Below are 26,876 nucleotides of genomic sequence, written 5' to 3'. Positions count from 1 at the left end.
AATGAAATGACCAGAGACTGGGATTACATGCATTTTTGAAGGAAGATTCTGACTGCAGGGATAAAATAAGCTCATTCAGATGGATGTGAAATTCACACACACTGCATTTCTAGAGTGGAAAGATGAGTTCACACCAGCCTAACCTGTGGTCAGAGGCAGGAGTGTGTGAAGAGCTCGACTCAAAGGATCTGTTCCGGGAAGCGACGTGTTCACTTTCAACAAATCGCCAACAACAAAGTGCATTTGTGGGGGCTGTAATGCACCTGATCGCTTGTGTAAAAAGTTTGGATATAACAAGTGGTAAGCCTGAAACATTCCCGGAAAGTTTAATTTTTTTTGTTGTTTTGTTATTATTAGAGGTATATTCAGTAACAGGGTAATGAACAGGCCAACAAAGAATGTGTGCAGAGATTTCTTTAGATTTCAAACACTCATTCAAACCACTTTTATTTTACAATTTAACTCATTTGATGATTCTTTCAGCGACCAACAAAAGTTTGTAGTACTCTCCGCTCAATTTACATCAGCTTTCCCTGCAAAAAATCAGTGCAGAATATGCAAAAGGTCTGCATATCCTGTCTGGGACTAAGCAAATAGAGCAATTTTACTAGTAGTTATTAAATACATAAAAAATTTCATGTCAGTGGTACTTTTATTTTATGGAGAACAGAATTTAAGTTGAACAAAAAAAAAAAAAAAAAAAAAAAAGTCCAAATGAAATAAGGTCGAGCATAGTACTTGTATAACTTTATTCATTGTTGTGCTTTAACCTTGGGTAATTTCCTTTCAAAATATCAATTTAAATGGAACAGAAATTGTATGCAAATGGGGAATGAAGCAAAAAAAAAAAAACAACTCAAAATTCAACTAAATACAATCAGGTATAATATTGATGATGCAAGGTCTCTGAAACAGACGCAAACATGATTTGTTGTTTGTGCACATCTACTGTTGCATTTCAGGCTTCATCAGGCAGAGCTGATCTCACCCGTAGTAGCAACACAGCGAATTAACTGCAGTAAGAGACACTTCTTGCTACCCATTCTGAGATGATATCCTCAGAACTGCACGCGGAGCCTCAACATGCAACATCCCAGAGGCTGACTGCTCCGAGCGGGCTAACATACAGAATGAGATGCAAACCAGATGTATCTCAACACAGCTCCCCTCTCAAACTTGGCAGGAGTGGCTCAGTACTTGCTGCTCTACTGACATCAAAAGGCAGTCAGTGGACAGTGGATACACTATTCATATGATACAGGAAAAGATCGAACAGAACTAATGAAGGATGCCGAGAGGGGACAAAAATAAATGCGAGTCAATGTTCATGATGGAGTCTCGGACATCATTTGTATCTCGCCAGCATGAATGTGTGAAACTACACAAAGCCTAAAAGAACAAGAGCAATTCCCCCAGGGAGCTGATCAAGGTAACCGTCGCCCAGATTCAAATTTTTCCATTTTTTTAATACTTTTAAAACTTAAATATCTGCAAGAAATGTGCAAACGATGCACATCCGCATTTTAATCGACCAGTTTTATATTTTAACGTGCACAAAGCTTTTGTAATCATTTATATCCTAAAGCGCATTAAAACTGTAAGATAGTCATTCTAATCCTACACCCAAAAATCACACTGAAGGTCAAACAAAGCCAATTTTAGTTTTTTTTTTTTCTTTTCTTGTTTTGCTATTTACCATTTCAGCACACTGCAGCACCTTCCCGCTATCTTTTTTTTTTTTCTCCCCATGACTCGAGTGTAATCTGAAGCATCAGGATTGAGAGAGAGAGAAATGGGGGAGAGAAGAGGTTGTTGTGGTGGTGGTGGTGGAGTTGAGTGTCTTGCTTGTCGACAAACTCCTACATTGAGATCTACACAAATTTTGGTAGCTTGCTGGTGTAGGGCCACTTTGATGCTCTAGTCAAGAATTTAACAGGCTCCACTTAACTGCTGCAAATTAGGCTGACAACTCTCCTTGCTAAAAGGCAAAACACTTCATATTTTTTTCTATGCCATTTTAAAAAAAGTAGATTAAACAAAAAAAAAAGACAAAAAAAAAAAAGAACGATTTTCTCCAGCAGTCCATCAGCCTCGACTGGTTTGAGTTCTTTCCGCGGGGATCCACTCTGGCCAGACAAGATGAGGCTGTGAACATAAGCAGTGATTCAGGTCTGTTTCTCCGAACTGGAGCGCTCTGCAGTGCTAACATTTCTCCCCTCAACTTCTCCAGACCCAAGCAAGGCCGTGTGCAAAGGGGGGAAAACACTATTACAGGAAAGTCTTTAGATACGTCTCATGTCTTTTCCTCTTCCAAAAAAGAAAGAAAGAAAAAGTTGGAAAAGCTGGCTCTCTGGAATAGCAGGGTTAAGGAAGGGAGGACAATCGTGAAGTTGGGCAGTGTTCCTGTCGAGACACATGGTTTTGTGTGTGTGTGTGTGTGTGTGTGTGTGTGTGTGTGTGAGTGATTGTGTGGATGTCTGCATGTAAACGTATGTTTGAATGTACGTGTGTGTGTGTGTGTGTGTGTGTGCGCGCGCATGTTTGTGTTGTACGAGTATGGTTTCTACAGCAGGTCCAGACGCCGGTAGTACAGCAGGTAGGCAGTGCGCTCTGCAGTCTGCTTCACCACCTGATGCTGATTGATGATCTTCACCGCCTGGTCATCAATGCGCAGCCAGCCGTTCAGACCGATGTGGAAGACATCTGTAGTGTAGTGGCCACCCGTGGCACTGTTCCCATGGTGATAGACGACTGCGGGAAGATACAAAGGATTTAGCATGTACAACATTCATTTCCATTCAAATTTCCAGGGCTGGGCAAAATGTGTCAAACCTAAGACTTTGCTGCCCCTTTTATACCGTGGTAGACATTTTTGTGGAGCTAAGTGAAAATTCAGTGGTGGATGCGTCCAAAACATGAGGCAGAGTTTAGCCATTTACAGTAGTCAAACAATGTCATAACCTCCAGCATTTCAATTGGTGTGTATATATTGGCTTTTTTATAATAAAATCAGATTGAATTGCTTGCATTTGTGGCCACTCTTCTTCTGTAGATTATCAAGGGATTTGATGGGTTCTTAGAAGCATATACTTTTACATAAATATATAACAAGAACCTGGAGTGCATGCTAACAAAACACGCTTCACAGGCCAAAATACTGTTAACAACCTTAAGACAGATTTAGATACTTTCATAGAAAGTATAAACTACAGCAATAACTACATGGTATCAATGGCCCTTTAACATTCATCGTACAGTAAAAGCGGTAGAATACAGTCTTGATAGGACACATGCACTTTTTTTTATTGCAGTAAAGGCTTGGGGTGGCAGTAAAGTTTGGTAAACTGTAAGGAAAGGTGATATATATTGTGTGCTATATCAGTGGCAATTAAAATACAAGTTTAGAGACAATGTCTCCATTTTCCACCCATACCAGATGTTCAAACATGGGGAAAACAGTCAAAATAGAGGCTTAAGGGAAATGTATTGGTATGGCAACTGATGCTAGGGGTTACTGGAGAGGCTTTAGAAAGGAAAATAAACGCCTGACAGCAATTCACTCTTGGAGGCGGGGGAAAAAGGTGAACATCTCCCACAAAGGAAGGCCATGTGTGTTTAAACAGGTCAGTGAGTCACGTGTGGTGGCAGTCAAAAGAGACAAGGCCTAACTAGTCAGCAATAGGAAGGTGCTAGAAGGGACAGAGGTGTACGTCTTGACAGCTTGTTGGAAGCCAAAATAAGGGAAGCCTGTCATGTAAGCTCATATAAACAGGATTAGTATCAAACTGTGGAAATGGTCCAAATGACAAATCACTGGCACGGAAATGTTACACAACGCTGTATTACACCTTATTTTGCAATGCGGAATCTAATTTCCCAATTCATTAGTGCCTATAGGTAGATAACTAGTAATAAGTGCAGCAAACAGTAAATCTACTTGCACTACAAACCAATTAGTTTTATTATGACAATGCATTGAAATATGAAAGATACCAGTTTGTATATAGACAAAGGAATAAAACACACAACATACCTGCAAAGAGCCTGTAGGTTCTTTGGCCTTTAAAAGTTTTGCCCCGCACCCCCGGTGACAAGAGATCTGAAAATCATGAATCATTTTAATATGCAGCATATTTACAGAAGGCCAACTTCAAATATTAAGACTATCCATTTGCTAGTTCTGAGAACCAGCATAAAAAAAAAAAAAAAGAAACTCATTATGAAAGTTAATATGGAATACTGATCTGAATAGCGTCAAGATGGACTAACATGCAGGCTGGCATTTAGTGACTGACATGTAGCCTACTTTCATAAGCAGGAAACCACTCACAATAGAGAAGTCTTTATGCTCGCTCTTGTTTATTTTGCTCAGGTTCATATTTAGTGCGGGAACCTGGTCTCTTTGTCAGGAGCAGAATTGAGAGCACATGCAGAGTATTGCTCAAATTTTTTCACTCTTACACTATTTTCACAGAAGTGATCTACCAACTTGGAACAATCCATTAAAATAGAGGTTTGTGACGTGAAAATAAGGAAGAGAATAGACTAGACCTGCAAAATTATGAAAGCGTGTGGAGGATAGAGACTCCAAAGAAATACAAGCTGCTCTGAATGAACAGACCATTTCAGATGGGCATTGCACAGATAGCCTACAGCTTTGTAAACAATTTACTTTTGCATAATTATTTCTATCTATCTATCTATCTATCTATCTATCTATCTATCTATCTATCTATCTATCTATCTATCTATCTATCTATCTATCTATCTATCTATCTATCTATCTTTCTTTCTTTCTATCTATCTACACCAGGTACAGAACAAGTGCAAATTAAATCATGCAATCCACAACTAACTGACTAGTTGGTAAAACCTCCTAAAAACAATGTGATATCAGCAGAGTGTTTTAGTGGATAAAAAGAAAAGTGAAATGAACACCTTTACTGATCTCCAGATCAACAGGGTAATCAATATTCTTGACCAGTTTTTGACATCCACCAGTTTTCTCAAAGACAAATCTTTTGAGGTGAAGCACCAGCACTGGAGGAAGCTCTTCAAGAGTCACTCTCCGGCTGATCTCAATCTAAAAACAGAAAAAGAAATCAGAATTAAACATCAACACAAGTCAGTCACAATCAAATTTAAAGCGTGTCATCTTAAATGTTTAAATACTTTCTCCTATCCCTTGAAAATAAGAAGAGTGGACCATAAGCAATTTGTACACTGTAAATTTTTTTTGTAATTTTAACAAGAAATACTATAAAAATGCTACGGTAAAAACCGATTAATGGCAAATTTCCATACTATATATTGTGAACTAACATATCTAATAGGAATTTTTTTTATTTTACAGTGAAATATTAAAAGTACAGATTGAACATAACTAATTACTTGTTTATTCCTTGTACTTTTATTGTGGCATTTACACAAGTAATAAGATCCTGGTTGATGTGTCCTGATCTTCCAGCGCGGTTTCAGCTGTGCGCTCCTATTCTATTGCGCATGCTTAAATCAAGACCTGTCAATCTGAGAGATAAAAAAATAAATAAAATCCAAGCATGCTCCAGCTGTAAAACCATGTCAATTGGTCTCTACCCACTACACCAATGATCCAGTTTCCATTGGTTGAACTTTCAAACGACGTTGGAAAAAACTGTCACGATCGCGACACGATCAGATCCCGGAAGTCCTATAGCTTTAGCCAAGCAGCATATCATGTCACTCCGTGATCTACTCGTATCTTTATTTAGAGCAAGTGGTTTTGAACATACGCAAAAACAACATAAGACAACGTGATCAGTTTCACGAAGTTACAAACAAAAACGTGGCGCAGACAAAAATTGTGCGCATTTTCATTACAAATACTTTGGTCTCTAACAAACAAATATGCTTGTCATATCGTTGAAAGGGTCTCAACTAGCAGAATACAAGTCTATCCGTTATGTACGATGCTTTTACGGATCACAATTTCAAGTAAAGCAGTTATTTTTACTCTACAGTGAATGACCAAACTAGAAGTTCTCTATTTTCATAAAGTCAAGCTTCTAAGCTTTGAAATAACATCTATTTTGTGTTGGTTAAGCAAGTGGTTAAGTAACGTGATAGCTTGGAGGCTATTACATCAATAATGTACATTTGGGTTGTTACATCTCATGATTTTAAATGAATGTTTATTACATTTATTACTGTCAAATGAGAAACTGCACAATAAAAATCGAGTGACAGACAAACAGAAAGATGAAAGGACGACAGCTACAGATTTACTTACACCAGATATTAAAATCCATCTCAGTTATGAGGGGGAGACATAGCAACAGTATACGGTGCCAGATCAGCAGTTCACTGAGTAACTAACATTGACATGTCTGTGGGAAGATGTTTACAGTTAATGACTCTGACCTCTTGCTTGCTCTTAGTGGTGTAGCCCTGAACGGACTCCCGCGCCACCAGTACCTCCAGGGCCTCCTGGACTGTGCGGATCTTCTCTGATTGGATGTCCAACTGCAGCGTGAAGAAAGGCTGCAAGGTGGCCGACTCTTTTGAGCTCTGCTGGTATACCACAGATCTAAAAAACAAAAAAGGTAAAATGGGTTTTAGAAAAGACAGGAGTGTGACCAATTTTAGAGGTAATGAGTAAACCATTTACTCTGTTACAAGAACAAAATAAAAAGGTCAAAATCAATTTAAGAAATTGTTTAAATCACATTGCCTAGGGCAATTGGAGAAGAGAATATGCTACCATGAATCTGAAAGCCCCAAAATGTATTTCTCACAGGAAAGCAAAAGAAGGGCTAAGCTATGCAATTAAATTCTCCACCAGGCTACCAAAGACTCCACAGCCAAACCATAGACGCAAATGCTAAGAAAAAAAAGCTTCATCTAATCCTTGACGCCCCCACACGTAAAAGGCGTCTGCGTTTCTGCAGCCACCAAAATTAGCTGGGCTGTGGTGGTGAGCCACAAGGCTTGTTATTTTGCAGTGAATTGTTTGTAATGACTGTAGCCACACAGCTTGGAGGAGCACCAGGACAGCAGGATGGGCTGAAGATAACACCAAACTTAGCAAGCACTTGTGTCATACCACAAACAATGTGAGCCAATGAAAAGGCCAAACCTGGTGCCATTGCTTTACTTTTCCACAAGTTTATTTTTCTTGCAGAAGAGCTGCACCTCTGTGGTTCACCTCTGTGGTTTGATGCGTCACAGAGGTCAGTGTCTCACACAGAAACTGTTAAGGCCCTGATATACTTCAAGCGGAATCATAGATTGAACCGGCGTGACGTCATAGCGAACAAAATCAGGCCAAATCAAAGTTTGTGAGGAGTTCATTTTGAGAGTTCGAAAAAGCTTGTCAAAGAACACTTTCCTGAAAAGTTTGCTCTGGCTGGAAACCAACTTCAAACTACATTAGGTAGATGTGCTCTGGGACTCCACCCACTTTGACATCTTCACCGGTCTAATTTCCTCCGTTCAGTTTGTCGAGATCAGACTCGAGTAAAAACATGAACACACTGAAGATCTGCGTTACAGTAGAAATTATAACACTGATTTTTCATGTTTAATACTGTAAAGCTACTTGCATTTAAGCAATCTTTTGTATTAAAGTGCTACATAAACGTGAATAGACTGGACTTGGCCAAATTGCGAGATTGTGCAAACATATCCACGTTGCTATGATCAGATGCTTTTTTAACTACCATTTTCGCACCGCTGTCAACTTTCATTGTGGGTTTATTTTGAGATGAAAGCACGTAGCACATATTCATATAAATGACGCACCCAGCATCATGGGCAGCGCCGGGATGTTCGATGAACTTCTTTTTACCCCTAAGCGAAGAACAAAAAAGAACTTTGTCATGAGTATATCAGGGCCTTTATGAGGACAATGACTCTACAGCAGTGGTTCTCAAGACTTTTCAGGTCAGGTTCCACGTTTGAAGTTATGAATACCACATTGGAGCTTTAACACTGGGGATAACACAGAGGACCAGCCTGAGAATCACTGCTCTACAGTATCTAGAAGTAGCTGACATGGAAACATGCATTCAAAGCCTACCTGATGTGGCCACCGAATATGTCGGTGATAGGTGTGCGGATGAAATCTGCCTGCCGGGTGATGGAGGTTTTGTTTCTGGGACCGACCTGTTCCCACTCATCATCACTACCTTCTTCCTTCTCAGCAGGGTCTTCCTCCACACCAGGCTGAGACTCAGGCCCATTTGGCGTGGGGGCTTCTACTCAAAGACAGAAACAGACATCTAGTTAATAAGCAATCAGAAACCTGACAAATCTAGAGTGGGCAGGACACCAGCTGAGAGACAATTCTCTTGCAAACACTGCAGAAAATAAAAAAGGAACATACTTTCTTCTTGTGGAGAAATAAGCTTCTTCAGTGCCAGCATTTCCTCATGCAGTCCGTTTAAAATGAAACCAAGGTACTCCTCTGCATCCTCTTGGCGACCCTGAGAGAAAGACAGAGAGATCATTAATACATGACAGACTTTACTCATCCACCACACGTCACGCTACACTTACTGGATTTCAAACCAAAAGCAGTTACCAGTCAGACAATGACTAAGCTTTTAAATTAAGGTAATACTTCCAGATATATTGGCATTCAAGGCACCATATGCCTAATAAGATAAAATTATAATTACAGCAATGCTTATTTCTTAATAAAACTGGGATAAGAATAAATTCTTATATTTTATCAACTGTTTAAATCATACACTTAAAGGGTTAGTTCACCCAAAAATGAAAATTCTGTCAGTAATTACTCACCCTCATGTTGTTCCAACCCCGTAAGACCTTCATTCATCTTCGGAACACAAATTAAGATATTTTTGATGAAATCTGAGAGCTGGATCACTCCTCCATAGACTTCTAGGTGACCGAAACTTGCTGGCCCAGAAAAGTTATTAAAGAGATCGTTAATATAGTCTAAGTGACTACAGTGGCTCAATCTTAAGTATATCAAGCGACGAGAATACTTTTTGTGTGCAAAAAACAACAAAAATAACAACTTTATTCCACTATTCATTTCCTTCTATCTGGGCCTTGAGTTGGTTCACGTAGTGTTTTTGCGCAGCGCGTCTGTGTTACACGTCACCACGTAGGCTCACTATTGGCCGACGCTGGTCGTGTGTGATGCGTGTGACGTGCAACACAGACGCGCTACGCTTAAACACTACGTGAACCAACTCGAGGCCCAGAGAGAAGGAAATGAATAGTGGAATAAAGTCGTTATTTTTGTTTGTTTTTGCGCACAAAAAGTATTCTCGTCGCTTTATAAACTTAAGATTGAGCCACTGTAGTCACTTGGACTATATTAACGATCTCTTTAATACATTTTCTGGGCCAGCAAGTTTCGGTCACCTAGAAGTCTATGGAGGAGTGAGACAACTCTCAGATTTCATCAAAAATATCTTAATTTGTGTTCCGAAGATGAACGAAGGTCTTACGGGGTTGGAACAACATGAGGGTGAGTAATTACTGACAATTGTCATTTTTGGGTGAACTAACCCTTTAAATATAAAAGGCATCCATGGAACCTTTCTATTGTACATTCTTTATAGTGGAAATCAAATTAAAATGCATTGCGGCAAAAACACCCTTTTGGAACCCTAATTTTTAAGAGTTAGGCAACAAGGGATATGCCCATCCTCCGTATACCGCCAGCTAAGCCAGCTTTGTTCAGACACGCTGTCGTTCTTCCACATCCGAAAGACTCTGTATCCACTGATTCAGCTCATTAATGGCTGAGGAATGCCATAACTGAGGGCTTTATCTTTCTGCTTTAATCTGTTCATTAGAGTTTCCTGACTCACTCATTCCTGAATGTGCAGACATATACAAACAGGGATGGAACAGGAAGGTCCTGTCCTCAGGTGTGCCAAGTACTGGTGTCTATCACTTTGACATAATTGTTCAGGTGCCAGTAATTGTGAAACTAAATGACTAATGAATTGTTGGTGGCAATTACAACCAATCATTACCTAAACTAGATTAGTAATTGTAGCTGTTTTCCCTATGTACCACTGGGGGCCCTCCAAAAACAGTGCTGAGGCCTTAACCAAGTCCAATTAAACAATGGGCTTTTATTGTAAACCGTCCAGTCTCGATGCTGCTTACCTTCTCAGAAAGGCTTGATTTGATGAGGGTGAGGAGTTTATAGATGTAGGTGGGTTCAAAAGGAACACCCACTCTAAGGTCTTTCATTATCTTCTCTCCAGCAGCTACAAGAGAAGCAGAGGATAATATAATATAAAAATACACAGGTGAAAAAAGGAATGTAAAGATGTTGTCCTTCATTAACTCTGGACAGACATTACCTTGCTGTTTAGCCTTGGAAGGGACAGGCATATTGCTGAACTCATTCACAAGCCGAACACTACAAGACAAGAGTATGGTCAAAACTATGTATTTAATAAAATAAACAAATTTCCCTGCATGCAGTAAATAGAATGAAACAACCTAACACTGCCTGTAAATAGGCTAATTATTTGGAAAGCAGGATCTCTTTAGCTTTAAGGGCCACACTCCAAATGTTTATGGCAATTTATTAATGTGGCAGCAAGCATACAATACTATAAAAAAAAAATAAAAAAAAGTTAATTTGGTCCAAAAATATCACATTAAAAATGATTGAATTTATCAAAAACTACATGCATTTGTTGTGTTTTGCACAAACGCAATCTAAAATATATTATCATTCATTTATTATGGACAATAAATCTGGCATCAGTGTACAAACAGATGCTTCCCATTATATAACACTTGACTTCAAAACAAAAAATTAAAAACCTGTAATGCTTAGTTGTGTGATAAATCAGAATAGTTTCACTCTTTGCTCATCCAAGGTAGGCTATAGTTTTCTGTTTGGCATCTTGACCAGTTGACATTTCTATTGACACAGTGTAGGTCACATAAAAAAATTATGGTTATTGTAGATGCAGTTGCCATGACATCAGTGGGCCGCAAAAACATGGCTCAAGGGTCCACGTTTTGAGTAGTATCATTAAGATTGATCACATTAGTCCCTCTAATGCCAATAAAGTCTTAGAATAGACGATATCCTTTGACATTCCACATCATGTTCATATAAACACACTGTGTAATAAAAATGATAGTAATATTTAGGACAGGAAAAAAGCCTGAAACTTACAAGTTATCCATCATGGGTGTGGATGTGCAGGGTCTCTGAGTCTCACTGAAAAGGGGAATAGACTTCATCAGATGATACATGGGGGGACACGCAATCAGGGCCTGCAGGGTCTAAAGCTGAGAGTCAAGTGACAATAAACAAATAGGACAAGAAAGGCTTGACGATTCATTGTTTAAGCAGCTCAATAAGACTGGAAGATCTGAGGCAAAGAAAAAGGATACAGCATTGATATAGCACCAGTTTCCCTTGTTTATCAGTCCTCTTGGTTGCAAAGACACTGGTTTGTGTATCAACTTCACATTCTCAATTAATTCTGATGGATGGAAAGAAAAATAAATCATGTTTGTGAATGAAACACCAGGGAGGTGCAAAACCACACATTTTTAGGATTAACTAACAGGCGAGTTGCCCGAACAACTAGGCAGTCTTCACGAAAGCCCTGTATAGCCGCGTTTCCACCTAAATTACCAGGAACAATTTGTACCAGGAACTTTATCCCCCAGACCTGTTGCTGTCTGCATTTCCATCGCGGTCTAAAAGTACTGTGAAGATTTGGCAAATTAGTCCGGTGACGTGGGACTACGTGCGACTTTTCAGCTCCCACTGGATTTCGCCCTCTGCGTTTAAGCTCAATAAAGCCTGTCCCGCGTCGTTGGTCCGTCTGTCGTATTTTAACTCCATTGTTGATTCGAATAGCTAACAAGTCTTACTGCACGCACAGCAACACACTTAACAATGGGGTGTGTGTGTGTGGGGGGGGGGGGGTTCATTTAGACCCTGGTCCCTGAGGTCCAAACACACCGAGTACCAGCCCAAAGTCCCTAGTTCCTGGGGAAAGTTCCTGTGGTGGAAACGCGGCTCATGACTAGTCTACCTGATTGTTTTTTGGGACACATTTACATGAGATCTTTCCATTCAAAAAGACATTTAACTAGATACAGAGTCTAAAGACACAAATCTAGACAAACACCATAATCAATCACTAGAAGTAATGGAAAACGATGTGATGTTCATCACTCCAACCTTGCTGATGTGACTGATGCACATGAAGCGGATTGTTGAAAAATGATGATATTTGTGTACCACGCCTAGGAAGGGAGGCTGAAATAATGCTACAGCTCCCATGGTAACGTGGAAATTTGAATTTAGCATTATATTTTAATAGAATTAAAGCATAGCATGCATAGCTGAACTAAAAAAAAACCCAATCCATTTATCTTTCTTTGGACAGTGGGGACATAAAAAAAAACGTTTGGAACCCATTGTACTTTTGTAATGTGATGAGAACGTCTCAGAAGTAGGGATGCACCGAAAAGGAAAATTGAGCCTAAATTTGGGTGCATCCCTACTCAGAAGCAAATTTGGCTATTAAATAACATTGGCCTAAGTGACAGAGGAAAAGGAAAGTCATTTGATTTGTAATGATGATGAATTGTACATAAGACCAGTAATATGCAGTCAATTTTGATTTCATGTTGACTAAAGTTACAGTTGCAACAAAAAAACAACAACAACAAAAAAAAAAAAAGAGAGAAAGAGACAGCAATGGTCATGTAAATCTAAATAATGTCACTAATTTAAGCTTGTATTGCATGTCTGTGGCTGGATAGATTTAAACCAGGCCACGTCATATTAAATCACTACCTCAAAAAAAAAAAGCAGCTAGTATAGAAATTCATCAAAATGCATAACGGCTCTCTGTAGATTTATTCTGAAAACTAAAACATACGAGGGCAGCCAATGGTCAGGAAAAGAACAGATTCATCTCCACTTAGTGCCTGTCCAAGTGTCTTACATCAGGGGAGATTAGCGCATGACAAAAGGAATGCTGATGGAAAGACACTTGTTGCAGCTTTTTTTTTTTTGCATAAGTATACATGTATAATAAAAAACAGATTCACATGTTAATAAATCCTATCATTAACTGCTTTGAAGAAAAACACGTCTGAAATAGTGATATAAATGCCATCAATCAAGCAGATGCTCTTCCTGTTATGCAACAGAACATGCATTTACCCAGGAGAAAAGTCTAGAATGTTTGAGTGCCACATAAGCCAATTCTGGTATCAACAGAATGTGGCCCATAATAAATTGGCAAGTCTACACGATACACCACACATCTGTTTAAAAAGTCAGATTTAGAAATTATCACCATGTCTTTGTTTTGTTTTTTAAAGGTCTTGCGCAAGATTTCTCATATTTGAGGAACAGCAGGGGAAACCCAGAGAAAGATTTAATGCAGTGTAGAGTCCCAGTGATTGGTTCCAAGGTCAAGAAATCATTGCAGAGGTGTGTTGAATGAACAGTAGCCATTGTATCAAATCAACACTCAGGCTCTTGACAAGAAACCTCCCTGCTTTTGTTCTTCAGATGGAGAAACATTCTGAACATTGTTAACAATATCATGGGTAAACACAGCTCCTTGGTGGGCCTTTCCTCAAAACCTGTCATGATTCATTTGAGCAACAAGTTGAGGAAATGCGGTTTTAAAAGAATTGTGAGCAAAAAGGCCTTGAAGTGATTAGGGCCCACAGAGGAGCTTATGGGTGCCGCCTACAGATCAGCAAAACAGGCTGCCGCCGCCATCTTGTGGACAGAAACATGAACCACACAGAATTAAAAAGGAATAGTTCACACTTAGATAAACATACCGGTACTTCCATTATTCACTCAATGTTCCAAACCCAAATGCTGTTATTTTCTTCAAAGTAATACAAAAGGAAAATCCTAAGAACATTTATGCAGCTCTCTTCCATATTAGCAACAAGACATAGTGACCATGTCTGTCCACCTCAAGAGACACCAAATTCAATTTGAAAGCAATCGAACAAATGACGGCAACATTCTCAGTCTATTATTCATACACAGCTATTTTATGGCTTCAGAAGATCTGAAATATAGCACACAAGATGAACGGACCGCTTTCATGGTGCTTTTTTAAGCTTGACAGACATGGTCCCAATGAACGGTCATTGTAGGCAAAAGAGCAGCTTGAAGACTCTTTAAAGTAGGGCTAGGAAAAAAAAGAAATAGATTTTTCGATTAATCATCGGGTTTTTTTTGTGTGGTCGATTCGATATCGTTTTTTTCTTATTAATTTCCTCAAACGATGGACATAATATATGATTGACGCTAACCTTATTACTAGTCTTCTCCACAAGATGCCATCCTCTTTTTTTTTTTTTTTACCTTGCGCGATGTTACAACGGGGACTATGGTCTTTCATTCCGTGCTTAACATGGCGGAAGCAGGTTCAGTGTAAAAGACATTCCAGACAGTACTGCATGGTCACTAAAGTTTATAATTTTCACAGGATTTTAAGCCTTGCCAATTTAAACATTCAAGCGCAAGAAGACGTGAAAGAACTCGCGTGCGATGCGTGAGAAGTTTTGTGTGCGCGCACAGAAAGCTGCTTCTCAGACAACGTACAAATAACAACAAGTTCTCTTTCATGCCTCCTTTGCACTTGAACGGACAAATTTACAAAAATGTATCTCAAAATGCCCGTTTAGGTGAGTATCCTAATAAACAGTCGGTTATGTCTTAAGTGAACATACAGTTAAGAAAGAATGTGTAACAGTATATTGTATCAGTGCATTAGTCTTAAAGTGACAGCAGCATAATAAACTACTGTTAGACCTTCCTGAACAAAAAACTGTAAAAAGTGTATTTGAATCTTTGTTCTACTATACTTATTTGTCCCATTACTTGTAGTTTGATTATTTGTTCTTTTTTTATTAATGACTGTTTACTTGTTCATAATTTTAGTAGTTTTAGCTGTGGTATCGAAATTATATGTGAATTTTGTGAAATTCACCTTATTACAATACAAGGATACATGGGTTTAAAAGCAACAAAAACAAAAACTCTTTGGCGGGGCCAGTGAAAATGTTTCACTGGATCGAAACGAGATCTTGCCAATCGGAATTGAATTGGGACATATGTATCAATTCACAGTCCTACTTCAAAGACAGAAATTCATTAAGATCAATGATTATTCAGAAATTTCATTAAGATAAATGATTATCTTAACAGATTAAAACTGATGATTTAAAAACTGAATAAGCTAATATGTTAGTTAACTGACATCAGCTGGCTAATAAATGAGAAATATCTACAGAGTGAGGCCTTGATCATGTGAACCAATGATACAAAAATACTTAAAGGGGTATATTAAGGGGAAGGGGTGAGTGGATTTGTTCTAGCACATCAAAGTAGTATGGTTGAGATTTTGTTTACCATATTTTATGTGCTTTGATCATTGTGAATAAAAGCCTAAATTAAAAGACTCTTCAGAAACCTTAGATTATATCACTTGATCCATATGGATTACATTTAACTTTTAATGGAATGGACCTTCAATGGAGTGACAAATCTCTCCGATTTCATTAAATATCTTCATTTGTGTTTTGAAGATGAACTAAAAAGTCTTGGTACATTATGAGGGTGAGTAACCGACAGTTTTTGTTTTTTGGGTGAACCATCACTTTAGACAAGCCAGCATTCGCTTAAAAAAAGACAGTTGATTGGCATGTTTGTGCAAAACAACATTCTTTACAGTTTGGACTCGAAACCATTAACATTCTCATGTCATTTTACCTGCCAATTTTGGGGCCATAGGGTCTTCAGACACAGGGACAGGGCCCTCATGCACCTCACTGGCCTTTTCAGGCAACTCAGAGGCAGCTGGAGTGATCTCGACAACAGCAGGCACGCTCTTCACCTCAACATAAGCCTGAGGACCTCCAGGCAGAGGCTTGGAGTTGTGAAAGAGGCTGGCCCAGGATTTTGGAGGGTTGGCAACAGGTGCTGCAGGGGGAACAGGCGAGACTACCGGCTGAACTTCAGAGTCTAAGGAAAGAGGGGTAACCGAGGAAGAGGACTGCACCTCGCCCATTTCAGACGAGTCTTGGAGTTCGTCTGCGGCTCCAGCAGCCGAGACAGTCTCTTGCAGCCCGTTAGCCTCCCCCGAGCCCTCGGCCTCCCTCTGATCAGTAGTAGCAGGAATTGTGGTTGTGGGGGTGGCCAGAGCAGCAGCAGGGGGAAGAGGAGATGGTGGAGAGGAGCTGTGTCCTCCATTACCCAGGAGTACTGGGCTCTCTAAAGCTGGGGGTTCTGCATGTTGCTCTGCAGTCCTGCCACCCTGTGCAACCCCACTGCTCTGAGAGGACGAAGAAGAGGAAGTAGACAAAGAAGCTGCCCCGTTTCTGTCTGACAAAGAGGCAGCTCCACTCGTCAAGTCCAATGTTGAATTGTCAGGGCTTTCACAAGTCCTCTGATGGGAAAGAGGGGCGGTTTGGGGTGTGGTGGATGTTACAGAATTTGGGGGGATGAGCTCAGCCTCAGCTAGCATGTCCCCCATCATGTCCTCTGAACCCAGGAGTGAAGCATTTAAAGTATGTCCGTTAACGAGGCCTGATGCCCCCACTCCATCTGTGGCCACGCCGGTGCTGTTGGAACCCTCCAGGTAGTTGTAGTATCCTGGCGGACGTTTTTTCTTTTTCTTCCGTTGTCCCAAGCCACCCGAAACCCCATCCATGTCTGAACAGCTCTGATTGACTGAGGTCTCGGAGTCGTCGCAGCATAGGGAGTTGAAGTCGGCACCATCTGGGATATCAGCGACCGGCGTGGCTGTGGGAAAGGCCTTCTGAGATGGTTGGCAGCCTAAGATGAACTCAGGGGCCTGAGGATTAAGAGTGCTGGAGACTTTGTACAGTGAGTCTCTCACTGCCACAGGCTCTGCATTTATTACCTCATCCACACCAAACTCGATATGCTGGTAGTCCTCTCCTGCAGATCAAAACATCAGTTAGATTGATGCACATAAAAACAGGCTAAACCAAACTGGCATTTCTATAGTTAACTTCTCGATTTTAAATAAAAAGATACAACTTAGCCTAGTTTACAGTTAGAAATCTTATTCTGATCATTCAATAAGCAATACTGAAGGCTAAAAACATGAACAATGATGATTTTTTTTTTTTTTTTTTTTACACAATGCATCATGTAGTTATTAATCAAATACAAAGAATCTGATTTAAAAGTGGCTGTGGTACTGAACTGTGCAGAGTAAGCAGTGAAGGATAGTTTGAAGTGAATGAAAGCAGCGTTAGTGAATGCAATTACTCTGAGACTTTGGGTCTCAAAATTAGCAAAAATCAATGAAACCAGAAGTCATCATGGGAACAAGTTCCCAAGCAATGAATACATTAATAGATAAGACCACATCCTTTGTTAGTATTCATTTTAGGTTTTATTTTAGGACAGCATGGAGGACGAACTCATAAGCAGGTTGTAGACTGTCAAGACTGCCACATTTTCAGGTGGAGTTCTGTTAGAGGTCCTGAAAGACGGTCCATGAAATCACATTCTTAGTCCACTCTTGAGATGTGATGGGCTTTGAGACAGAATTTCCAGAAAAGTAATATAAAAAATTAATAAAAAAAAAAAGTGTCAAAAGCCTCCCATCAACTCCAAGCACTGCAGGTAGATGCATATATGCGCCAGAGAGACGCCTGGCACCTAGGCATGCAAAGCTCCAAAGATTAAATGGACAGGCAAGAATAAGTAAGGGTTTAAGGTAGATAAAGGGGAAGGTTTAGAAAGCTGTCAGTGTTTAAGACCTGAGTGTTGAGTTCTGCAACAAAAACAGAAGAGTAAGGCGCTGTGTAGTGGACCGAAAACTCACCGCAAACCTGCCGTCTCAATGATTCCGTTATGTAAGGCACAGCAGGAGTGCAGTAACCTCCTAAATAATTGATACAGATGAGGGTGAAGGTCACAACTATCTGAGAGGGCAATATGATACTGTCTCGGGAAAGATTATTAAGACTACAGAGATGGGCACGTAGCCTAAGGATGTTTATATTCAACTCATTGATGAATGAGGGCCATTCTACCAATTAATGATTAGGATGTGAATGGGACAGATGAATATTATGAATTCTGTATTTCATGTGTGAAGATGTAAGCTATGGTCAATGGATAATACATGAAAACCAATCTGTGTGCTTATGTGGGCTTAATTGTGCTAAGGATCTCATATCTGTATCTCATATCTTTATTTCTGTATCAGTATTTGTAGGAACATTCAAGTGAGGCTTTGATCTTACCTGAGGAATGGCTGATGCAGGAGACTTTATCATTGAAGGGGGGAAGCTGATAAGAAATTAGCATGAGATCACTCAATCACATGAAGTCAATAAAAAGTACATATACAAACAAACATTTATTCCATAACCTATCCTATAAATTTAAATGCATGTTATCAAAACAGGTAACATTTGGAGTGGAAGGTCAGAGTTTAATCTGCAATGGACCACTTGCACTGAGATTCTTGATGCACTTCCATTTGGAAATAGTACGTCTCCCTTATATCCGGTTGTGTTTAATTACAATGTAATCTGGTCAATGAGTTGAACAAACGCCAACTAAAATGAGTGTCCGCAATAAGATTTAAAAATTTGGCAATTTTTATTGACAGAAGGTGGTATATTCTGATGTTTACTGTGTGCAGAATTTTCCAAACTTATCGGAACATGAAGTTTTAATCCAACCCAAGCCGATCTGAGAAAGCAGCAGGTGTTGAAAATACGCCATTATTTCACCACAGGGTGTCAGTGCTCGTCTAAACTAGTGACCGCGCATGAACATGAGAACAGATGAATAACATGAGAACAGATGAATACAGGGTTCCTGCAGGTTTCAGTTAGTCAAATTTAAGACCTTTTTAAGACATTTTAAGACCATAAAGATTGAAATTTAAGACCTACACGACGCATTGCCAAAAAAAATTCAAATCAAAGAATTCATTTTATTTCAATGAATTCAGTAATTGAAAAAGCATTAACTTAATTTACAGATAAAGCAATCACATTAGTAACCTTCCAGACCCAACAACGCGTGTCAGAGAAAAGAACAGAATCAGATATAATTTTTTTATAGAAAATTGTACTTTGCATATTATAGGCCTACTGTAAAAAACACATTAGTTGATTTTAGTTGATCATAGTTGATCATAACTAGAGATGAAATGGCATGAACATTTCATTTAATTATTATAGTGCCAAAAATTACCACTGTTATCACAGAATCCTGTTCAAAAAGTACTAATACTACACAATGAAATCAATTCACCAAGTTTTATGTCGAAAAACAGCAAATAACAAATAAAATTTGCATCAATACACACTAACATATACATTAAAATAATACAAATAAAAATGATAGCCAGATTTTAAAAGTGTCTTGTAACATGTTATATACTAACATGTACAAGTTCAAATAAAGTTGACAAAAAAGGTTTTTATAAAAAGATAAACCACACATTTTTCAGACTTTAATTTATCTTTGACTCATTCTTTTTACAAAAAAATTATTTACTGACATTTACAATACAGTTTAGCTTATCTTTTATTATTAATAGTAAAATTCGGTCCGATTTTACCGTGGCGTCTGTCGTTGCTATGCAACCATGCACTGCGCTCTCCACAATGACAAAAAAAGTTTTAGTGGCTAATGGATTTCCACCGCCGAAAAACACTTGCTGTAGCTCTGTTACAAGATTTATTTACGGAGAAGAGAAAAACACCCGTAGTGTTTGGGTGCACCCGCATCCTTCATGTCTTTTTTCATGTCGCTTACAGCGCGCCTACATTTGAATGAACTTGGGCGCTAAAAAGACGCGATATGTGAGCTGCCTCTTGGCGAGCGACTTCGATACTTTTTTGCTACTTTGTAATAACTTTCTGCGGCCAGCGTTTCTGGAAATGAACGAGGGTAAAATCTTTTTTAAGACCTGACTAAATGAAATTTAAGACCGCGGATGAAAATCTGGCTGTTTTTAAGACGTTTTAAGGCCTTAAATTTAAAGTTCAGAATTTAAGACTTTTTAAGACCCCGCGGGAACCCTGTGAATAACATCAGTACGAACCACTGACATTTATTTGGATTAAATATTTTAATCATTCTGTGTCATTTTTCAATGTCAGTCTTTTCACTATTTACATGTTTATAGGCCTGTCGCGATAGTCCATAAATCAATTAATCGCACGAAAAAAAAAAATAAAAGAGCTAGATAATTTTTCCGGCCGCGATAATTCCATTTGCATGCTTGTTTGTTTTCCTCGTCTCTCTCTCTCTCTCTATCAAAGAGACTGGATGACCACTCTCGGTTCCTTAGCGTATAGAAGGAGTGAACCCTCTTGTCAGTTGCATGGTCTTTGTGTGGGGAGGCGGCGCCGCTGCGTTTGTCAGTCACATGGTCTTTGTATGGGAAAGCGGGACTGCTTGCGGCGACTGCCGGGAGAGAGAGAAGACGCTAGTTGTGAGTTGGAGAAAAAAAAAGAAAAAAAAAGACAAAAATGGAATTGGTTTCAAAGCCAAACACGACAGCCAGCCCGATCTCATGAAAATGCGTATCTATACGAATGTTATTTCTCGTGCCATTTATACGCCAAAAATAGTTTTTGCGTGCATATGATACGCACTTTATGGCGTGTAATACGCACGCACTACTCACCCCTAATCCTAACCAAGTATTTTCAGTGCGTAGCATATACACGCAATAAAGTGCGTCTCCGTCTTCCCGACAGTACACAATCACTCGGGCGTTTAGTCGACAAAGTAACAGAAGGACAGTGCAAAATGGTGTGATATGGCCTGTTGAGGCTTTTTTTATTTGTTTACAAAGGTCCTAACTGGCAGTTTTGCCTGTTATGGAATGTATCACTATTTATGTCTGAGCCTAATGTTTAATATTTTTTTAAGTGCAATTTTGATTACATCCATTTTATTTATTGTTTTTGGTATTTATTCAAGTGAATTTTTTTGTTAACAGACACTGAGAGTCCATTGCTTTTATTGTTTTTGGTTGTTTTGTTCATTTTTTGTGGATATTTAAAATGTTTTCCGTTTTCAATGTGTAATATTCTTTAGAAATAAAAGTTTATAGATCTCTGAAAAGGTGTACCTGCATTATTATGCCATTATCATTATATTAGATGAAAATGGTCTCAGAACGACAATATTATCGTTTATCGCAATAATTTCTTGGACAATTTATCGTTCAGCAAAATTTGTTATCGTGACAGGCCTACATGTTTATGCCGAAAATGCTATAATATTCAAAGTAGTTGACTGTCATTCTCCTCTACACTGTGTACGTTAACGATTAAATTGCCTAGTCTATTTAACATTGTTACAGGCACCTCGCGAGCATTCATTCATTCATTCAACTATTATAGAAGACTGGAATAAACACTAGCGCACACAAGCAATCCTTTTAATAGTCAATTTCATTTAAATATGTAATCCCAACAAGTATGAAATGTCAGAAAGAGAAAAAAAAAAACTGTTAATGAGAAGACAAGCATAAAGGACTGCTGCAGCTTAGTGGATAAATATATTTAGCCTATTTATTATTCAGAATGCACAGTTGGAAAGAAAATATATTTATAGGAAAATTTCAGGAGGCTCAAGATAATTAATACAGAGATCATTATCCATTGTTTTAATCAATTGGCAGTTATAAAACAGTGATAAGCTGCATTCTCATGCTGAACGCTCTAACCGGAGACTCCCGATATCTACTAACTAGAACGCAGAAGTAGTTGTGCAAGTAGTCCATTAGAATGGACAGCAAAGGATGAGCAATAATGACTCGTGCATTTTTTTGTACAGAAGAAAAGGAGGGGAAAAGGTGGATAAATTTTAACATGTAATAGGCAAGATGGCAGTGAATTTCAGTATTTGAAGTTACATTTCCCATATTCCTATGTATCAAAAGGAAAATGAAGTGTAAAATTAGGCCTACCACTTCCATTTCTTACACTAGTAGTAACAATAAATATTTGAAAGGCTCAAGAAAGATTACACTGAAAGATTAAAAGCACAGTGTTAATGAAAAATCCATTTCAGATGTTGCAAATTGTGAGAACAAACACATGACTAAAAATTACACATGATTTTCAAAATGTAATTTCCATTGCAAATCTCAAACATTCAAATTTTACAAATTATGCTAAACAATTAAACTAGGATAAAAAAAGGCAAACGCAATAAAGCTTTAAGACTAAGCCTAACATTTCATGTGTTTTAGATGTGTTAAACGTGTAATTATTTACCTCAACGTAACAGCGGGGAGTCACAAAGAACTGATTGAACTCGTCTGGACTGAACTCCCCAAAGATGTACTGTAAAAAAACAAACCAAAAAGAAGTGCATAATGTTAGGTGACACTTAAAGATTGGTAAGCATTGATTTTAACTTGAACCTGTTTGATTGCAAACACTTTGCAAAACCTCTTTCTAGCATTATGGCATCCTTTTAAGACTGAGGTGGTCTTTTTGGCATGAGAATCAGCATTATACATGTGTCCATAATTTAAATTCAGCCCACTTATTAAAACACAATCAAAGCTCTGTGTATGAGGGTAAATGGGGACGTGGCAGCCATTATTACCGCATGATTGCAACATCAGGTTGGGTGAAAGTAAAGAGCAAGTTGGAAAGTGATGAGTCATGCAGCATGGCAAAATGGCTCCCTCATGCCCCACTTTACAGGACAACGCATTGGCAGAGAGAGAGAGAGAGAGAGAGACCCTTCAAGCATTCACTTTGGACAATGTGTAACATTTTATGAGTGTGGAAAATTAAACATTACTGAATGTATTGTGAAGGTTTTTAAATTGACAGTTACTTAGTGATGGTGTGATCAGCCTTTAGGACTAAAATGCTTGGGATGAATTTAAAACGTGGATTATAATTACAACAGTTGCACTTCATTTTACAGTGCGTGCACTTTCAGTGTCAGGGCTCCAGACTTAACATTTGAGAGTAGTGTCACCAGTGCCACTAAGTTCTACAGATGGTGGCGCCAGAACCTGATTTGGTAGCGCTGAGGGGGGGGGGGGACGGGATTGTTAATTAGAGGCAATTTAATTACAAAAGTACTGTTGTTTTGTTTTACTAAGCGCAGTTAGTAATATTAGGCTACATGTTTATTTCTTGGAAATGAAATTGACCATAAAGCACTGAGCTTGAGTTGAGGTGCAGATAAAATTGAGTTTTTATAGGGAAAATTAAAATTCTACTCTTACTAAATGTACCATTGTTCTTCTATAGTATCATGCTGAACTGATCGACAGCTTCATTCATTATAAAAGTGCTCTTAACTTTTTCTCTTTAACTCTTTGCAATTTGAAGTTTTTGTTTTTCATGAGATTGTGACTTCTCCTACGTCATACTTCAGTACAAAAAGTGTTCAACTTTAACCACTTACACCATGAATGCATTTTTTTTTATGATTTCATGGCTAAGTGGCACTCTTAAAAGTAATGGCTTCTAACTCTGAAGCCATTTGATAGAACGAGGTTCTTATGTTACATTCACCGCTGAAAAAAAAACCATAAAGCATTTTCCCATAATCGGGTGTCAGTTTTGAAATATCGGATTCGCAGATAATGGCGCCATCTTGTGGCTGTTTTGAGAATTGCGCGAAAGACAGCCTTTAAAAGCACTACATCTGGGGAGAGATGAGTCAACAACGGTGTTCAAGGGTAAAATAACTTGCGTCCCTTAATAAACTTAACAGCCACTGATGCACAAATGAGATATGCACAAATAAAAAAAAGTTACATAAATGCTTGTTTGTATTTTAAAATTGGTGCTAAAAAGAGAGACAAACTCACAGAGTCTTGTGATCCGTCAAGTCCTGTCCCAAAGACAGAACTTAAATGAGTGCATGTTTGAAATAAAAGCGCTGAATTTTATTCTCTCTCTGTTGTCTATGCTCATCATTAGTCTCGTGAAGTCGTGTTCATAGTGCCGTTCACTCACTGGTTTGATGATCAGATGCTTCAGCACGGCCACCGTATCGTATGCAACTTAAGATGCACTCGTTTAAAACTCCTTAAATTACATTAAATGTCTACTGTATAACATTTATTTAGCTAATAAATGTCTAAATTACAGCTCTGTGGAAATTATCTCCGCGAGAGACGTTGTGTAAACGCACAGATAAAAACAGCGCTCTGTCAGCAGGCATTTCATAATCTAGACAAAAACATTAATAATTCTGATAACATGACAAACATCGTCATGACAAACATCATCCATTGTTCCTTTCTCTTCACTCCGTTTAAAACGAATGCTTATATTTATAGGGAGATGATAGACTCCCCTGTCATTCATGTTCTCCATTTGAAAACATTAGACTTTGTACATTTATTTTGACTGGTTTTAATACGCTGTTACAAATAAAAATAAATGCAACAGCGGTAATGTTTAATTCAGGCGGTTCAGAGTGTTTTATGCTTTAATTTGTTAGAATTACATAGAATATTTACATATATCCATTACCTGTTTGTTTACCTTAAAGATTTTATTTAAAAAAGAGACACTTTAGTGACAGTACACTATTTTTTTTACACTCTTTAAGACTATTTATTTGTTTTGTTTTGTTTTGTTTTGTTTTGTATGTAAGGAGGGAGTGAAATTATAGTATTTAAAAGGTGTTAAATGTTCAGTTCAGTACTGTTGTTATTGTCAAAAACGGAAATAAAACAAATATTGGTTCTGCATATCGTTATCGGGCACATAAACATGCAAATAATTGGTAAAAAATTAAAGTAAAAAATAAATTAAATATCGATCGATATCTACAAAAACCCCTCTCCTTTTACTGAACTACTTGTGTAAACACCATGGAGCATAAAAATATGTATAATTACGTAGAATAAGTAACAAGTAATAAGATCTGGTTGATGAATGATGATCTTCCAGCGCTGATTCAGCTGTGCGCTCCTATTCTATGGTGCACGGTAAATCAAGACCTATCAATCAGGGCAATCAGGGCAATCAGCCCAATCCAAGCGCACTCCAGCTGTAAGACTGTCTGATTGGTCTCCACACATTGTCCCAAACCACTATACCCACCCACCCTCACCCAAGATCCAGTTTCCACTGGTTGAAGTTTCAAACGATGCTGTCATAATTGTGATGCGTCGGATATTGGAAGCAAGCATGTCTTGTCTCCAAGTAAACATGTCTTTTCACTCCGTTAGGATTTTTTCAAGATCTAAGTGTCATGTTATGTTTGGGCTTGTTTGAATCGAGACGACCCTCTCTAAATAAAGACGTGTTTTACTTTGGTTTACTGATGTTTCGCAAATTTAAAATGGCAAAACGTAACACAAAAGCCTAATCTGTGTACTGTTATGTGCATCAGCAGCAATTTTTCATACAAATACTTGGTATAGTTTGGTCACAAACTGAAACAAATATGTGTTTTGTATTCTGCTATGTGAGACCTTTTCAAAGAGACAGATAGATATAGATATACACACTCAGTGTTTCCCCTAGGATTTTTTTTTTTCGGGGGGTGGTAGAAACTACTAGTGTCGCAGAGCGGGCGTTACGGATACGTGGTGTTGTCATAGCCTTCAGAAGTTGAGTAATAAAGCGCTCTGCCAGACATGTTTTATACCATAAAATTAAAAAGCATGTCTAATTAAATTAAAAAAAAATTTTTTTTCATACAAATTCAGCGCTGTGTTTATTCTGGTAATCAAATGAAAAATTTAATTTATTTTAATCATATGAAATGAAAAACTGTCAAACAACGTGCTGCACAATGAGCTTTACTGTTAAAATTAAAACAAAAATTGTGATTATTCCTTACAAAAATAGTTAATTTTTTTGTATTAGTGTTAGTATTATTACATTGAGACGCATCTAAATTCTACTGTACAACAGTAATATATTTCTGTCAAGTTAAACCAAACTTTTTTTTGCCGTGAAGACATTTGTGTTTATGACATGAGACAGTTTCTCTCAAATGAAGCGGTTAAATGTTTAAAAAGTGACTTTCACAGCAGATCTAGAGTCTGGAGCTGAAGTTCATGCATTCGTGTCCTCATATAGGCAAAAAACAGTACGAGTGTCACACGTGCTTCAGTGTGTGTGTCCAACGGCTCTTGGTCTGCACCATTCATCCACATGCAGGACTCTTATTTAAATAGTCTTTTTGAGGTTTAATATTCACACACACTAGTCTTGCGATTTGATTTCAAGTGTGCTGAACTGGTTTTTTTATTTATTCATCAAAAAAATTTACATTTACGTAAAAATGATCCTTGCCTTGTGCAACCCATTTTGAGAGAGAGAGAGAGAGAGAGAGAGAGAGAGAGAGAGAGAGAGAGAGAGAGAGAGAGAGAGAGAGAGAGAGAGAGAGACTCACGCTGTTTGTGAAATTACGTCTCGCAGAGAGTTTTCTGTATAGAAAAATCTGTATAGATTAATTTACTCACACAACCTACATGCTAAAGTGAATAAATGTTAGCGGGAATTTTCCACATTATAAGAGCGAGACCTGCGAGAGTGATTAAAATTATACGCAAAACCTGCAATCCGCCACCGAAATTCTAGCCCTGCTTAATAATGCCGTCTGGTCATATAATGGTCAGACCATCCAGTAGATAACCTGCTTCCTCTGTGAAGGCTATAATTACCTTAATCCTTACAAGCACTAGCAGTTTAACTAAAAGACTCTTGCACTTAGTTAAGACTAATCACTACACTGACTCTAACCATATTAAAAATTTAAAAAAGCTTATCAGAAACTTCATTTTCATGCAGATCTTTAGGGGAACTGAAAGTGTCAGATGAAAACAAGGCACAGCAAACGTGCACATAATAGCCCTTCACATTCACAA

General features: G+C 38.3%; 2 protein-coding genes across 5 annotated transcripts in view; one reads left to right on the top strand and one right to left on the bottom strand.

Annotated features, from left to right (window-relative positions):
* The window catches only part of hnf4b (hepatic nuclear factor 4, beta), a 457,854-nt gene that overhangs the window by 82,286 nt on the left and 348,692 nt on the right, over window positions 1–26,876 (top strand). The window lies entirely within an intron of this gene.
* Window positions 726–26,876, bottom strand: part of usp10 (ubiquitin specific peptidase 10) — a 37,272-nt gene continuing 11,121 nt past the window's right edge. The window contains exons 2-16 of one of the 4 annotated variants that reach the window (XM_084404476.1): window positions 22,288–22,356; window positions 18,277–18,322; window positions 17,853–17,912; window positions 15,764–16,954; window positions 11,386–11,477; window positions 11,165–11,274; window positions 10,332–10,390; window positions 10,132–10,235; window positions 8,363–8,462; window positions 8,057–8,234; window positions 7,780–7,827; window positions 6,400–6,565; window positions 4,939–5,083; window positions 4,034–4,099; window positions 726–2,751 (exon numbers count right to left, since the gene is read on the bottom strand). In XM_084404476.1, coding sequence (XP_084260602.1) covers window positions 2,564–2,751; window positions 4,034–4,099; window positions 4,939–5,083; window positions 6,400–6,565; window positions 7,780–7,827; window positions 8,057–8,234; window positions 8,363–8,462; window positions 10,132–10,235; window positions 10,332–10,390; window positions 11,165–11,274; window positions 11,386–11,477; window positions 15,764–16,954; window positions 17,853–17,912; window positions 18,277–18,322; window positions 22,288–22,356 — 2,622 coding nt within the window. In that variant the 3' untranslated portion in view covers window positions 726–2,563. The remainder of the gene's footprint in view (window positions 2,752–4,033; window positions 4,100–4,938; window positions 5,084–6,399; window positions 6,566–7,779; window positions 7,828–8,056; window positions 8,235–8,362; window positions 8,463–10,131; window positions 10,236–10,331; window positions 10,391–11,164; window positions 11,275–11,385; window positions 11,478–15,763; window positions 16,955–17,852; window positions 17,913–18,276; window positions 18,323–22,287; window positions 22,357–26,876) is intronic. The other 3 variants (XM_084404477.1, XM_084404478.1, XM_084404479.1) reach the window with 3 other exon arrangements.

Source organism: Rutilus rutilus (genome assembly GCF_951802725.1).
Source record: "Rutilus rutilus genome assembly, chromosome: 3".
NCBI classification, from domain to species: domain Eukaryota; kingdom Metazoa; phylum Chordata; class Actinopteri; order Cypriniformes; family Leuciscidae; genus Rutilus; species Rutilus rutilus.
Note: the sequence above shows the minus strand (reverse complement) of the source record. Positions and strands in the feature narration are given on the sequence as shown.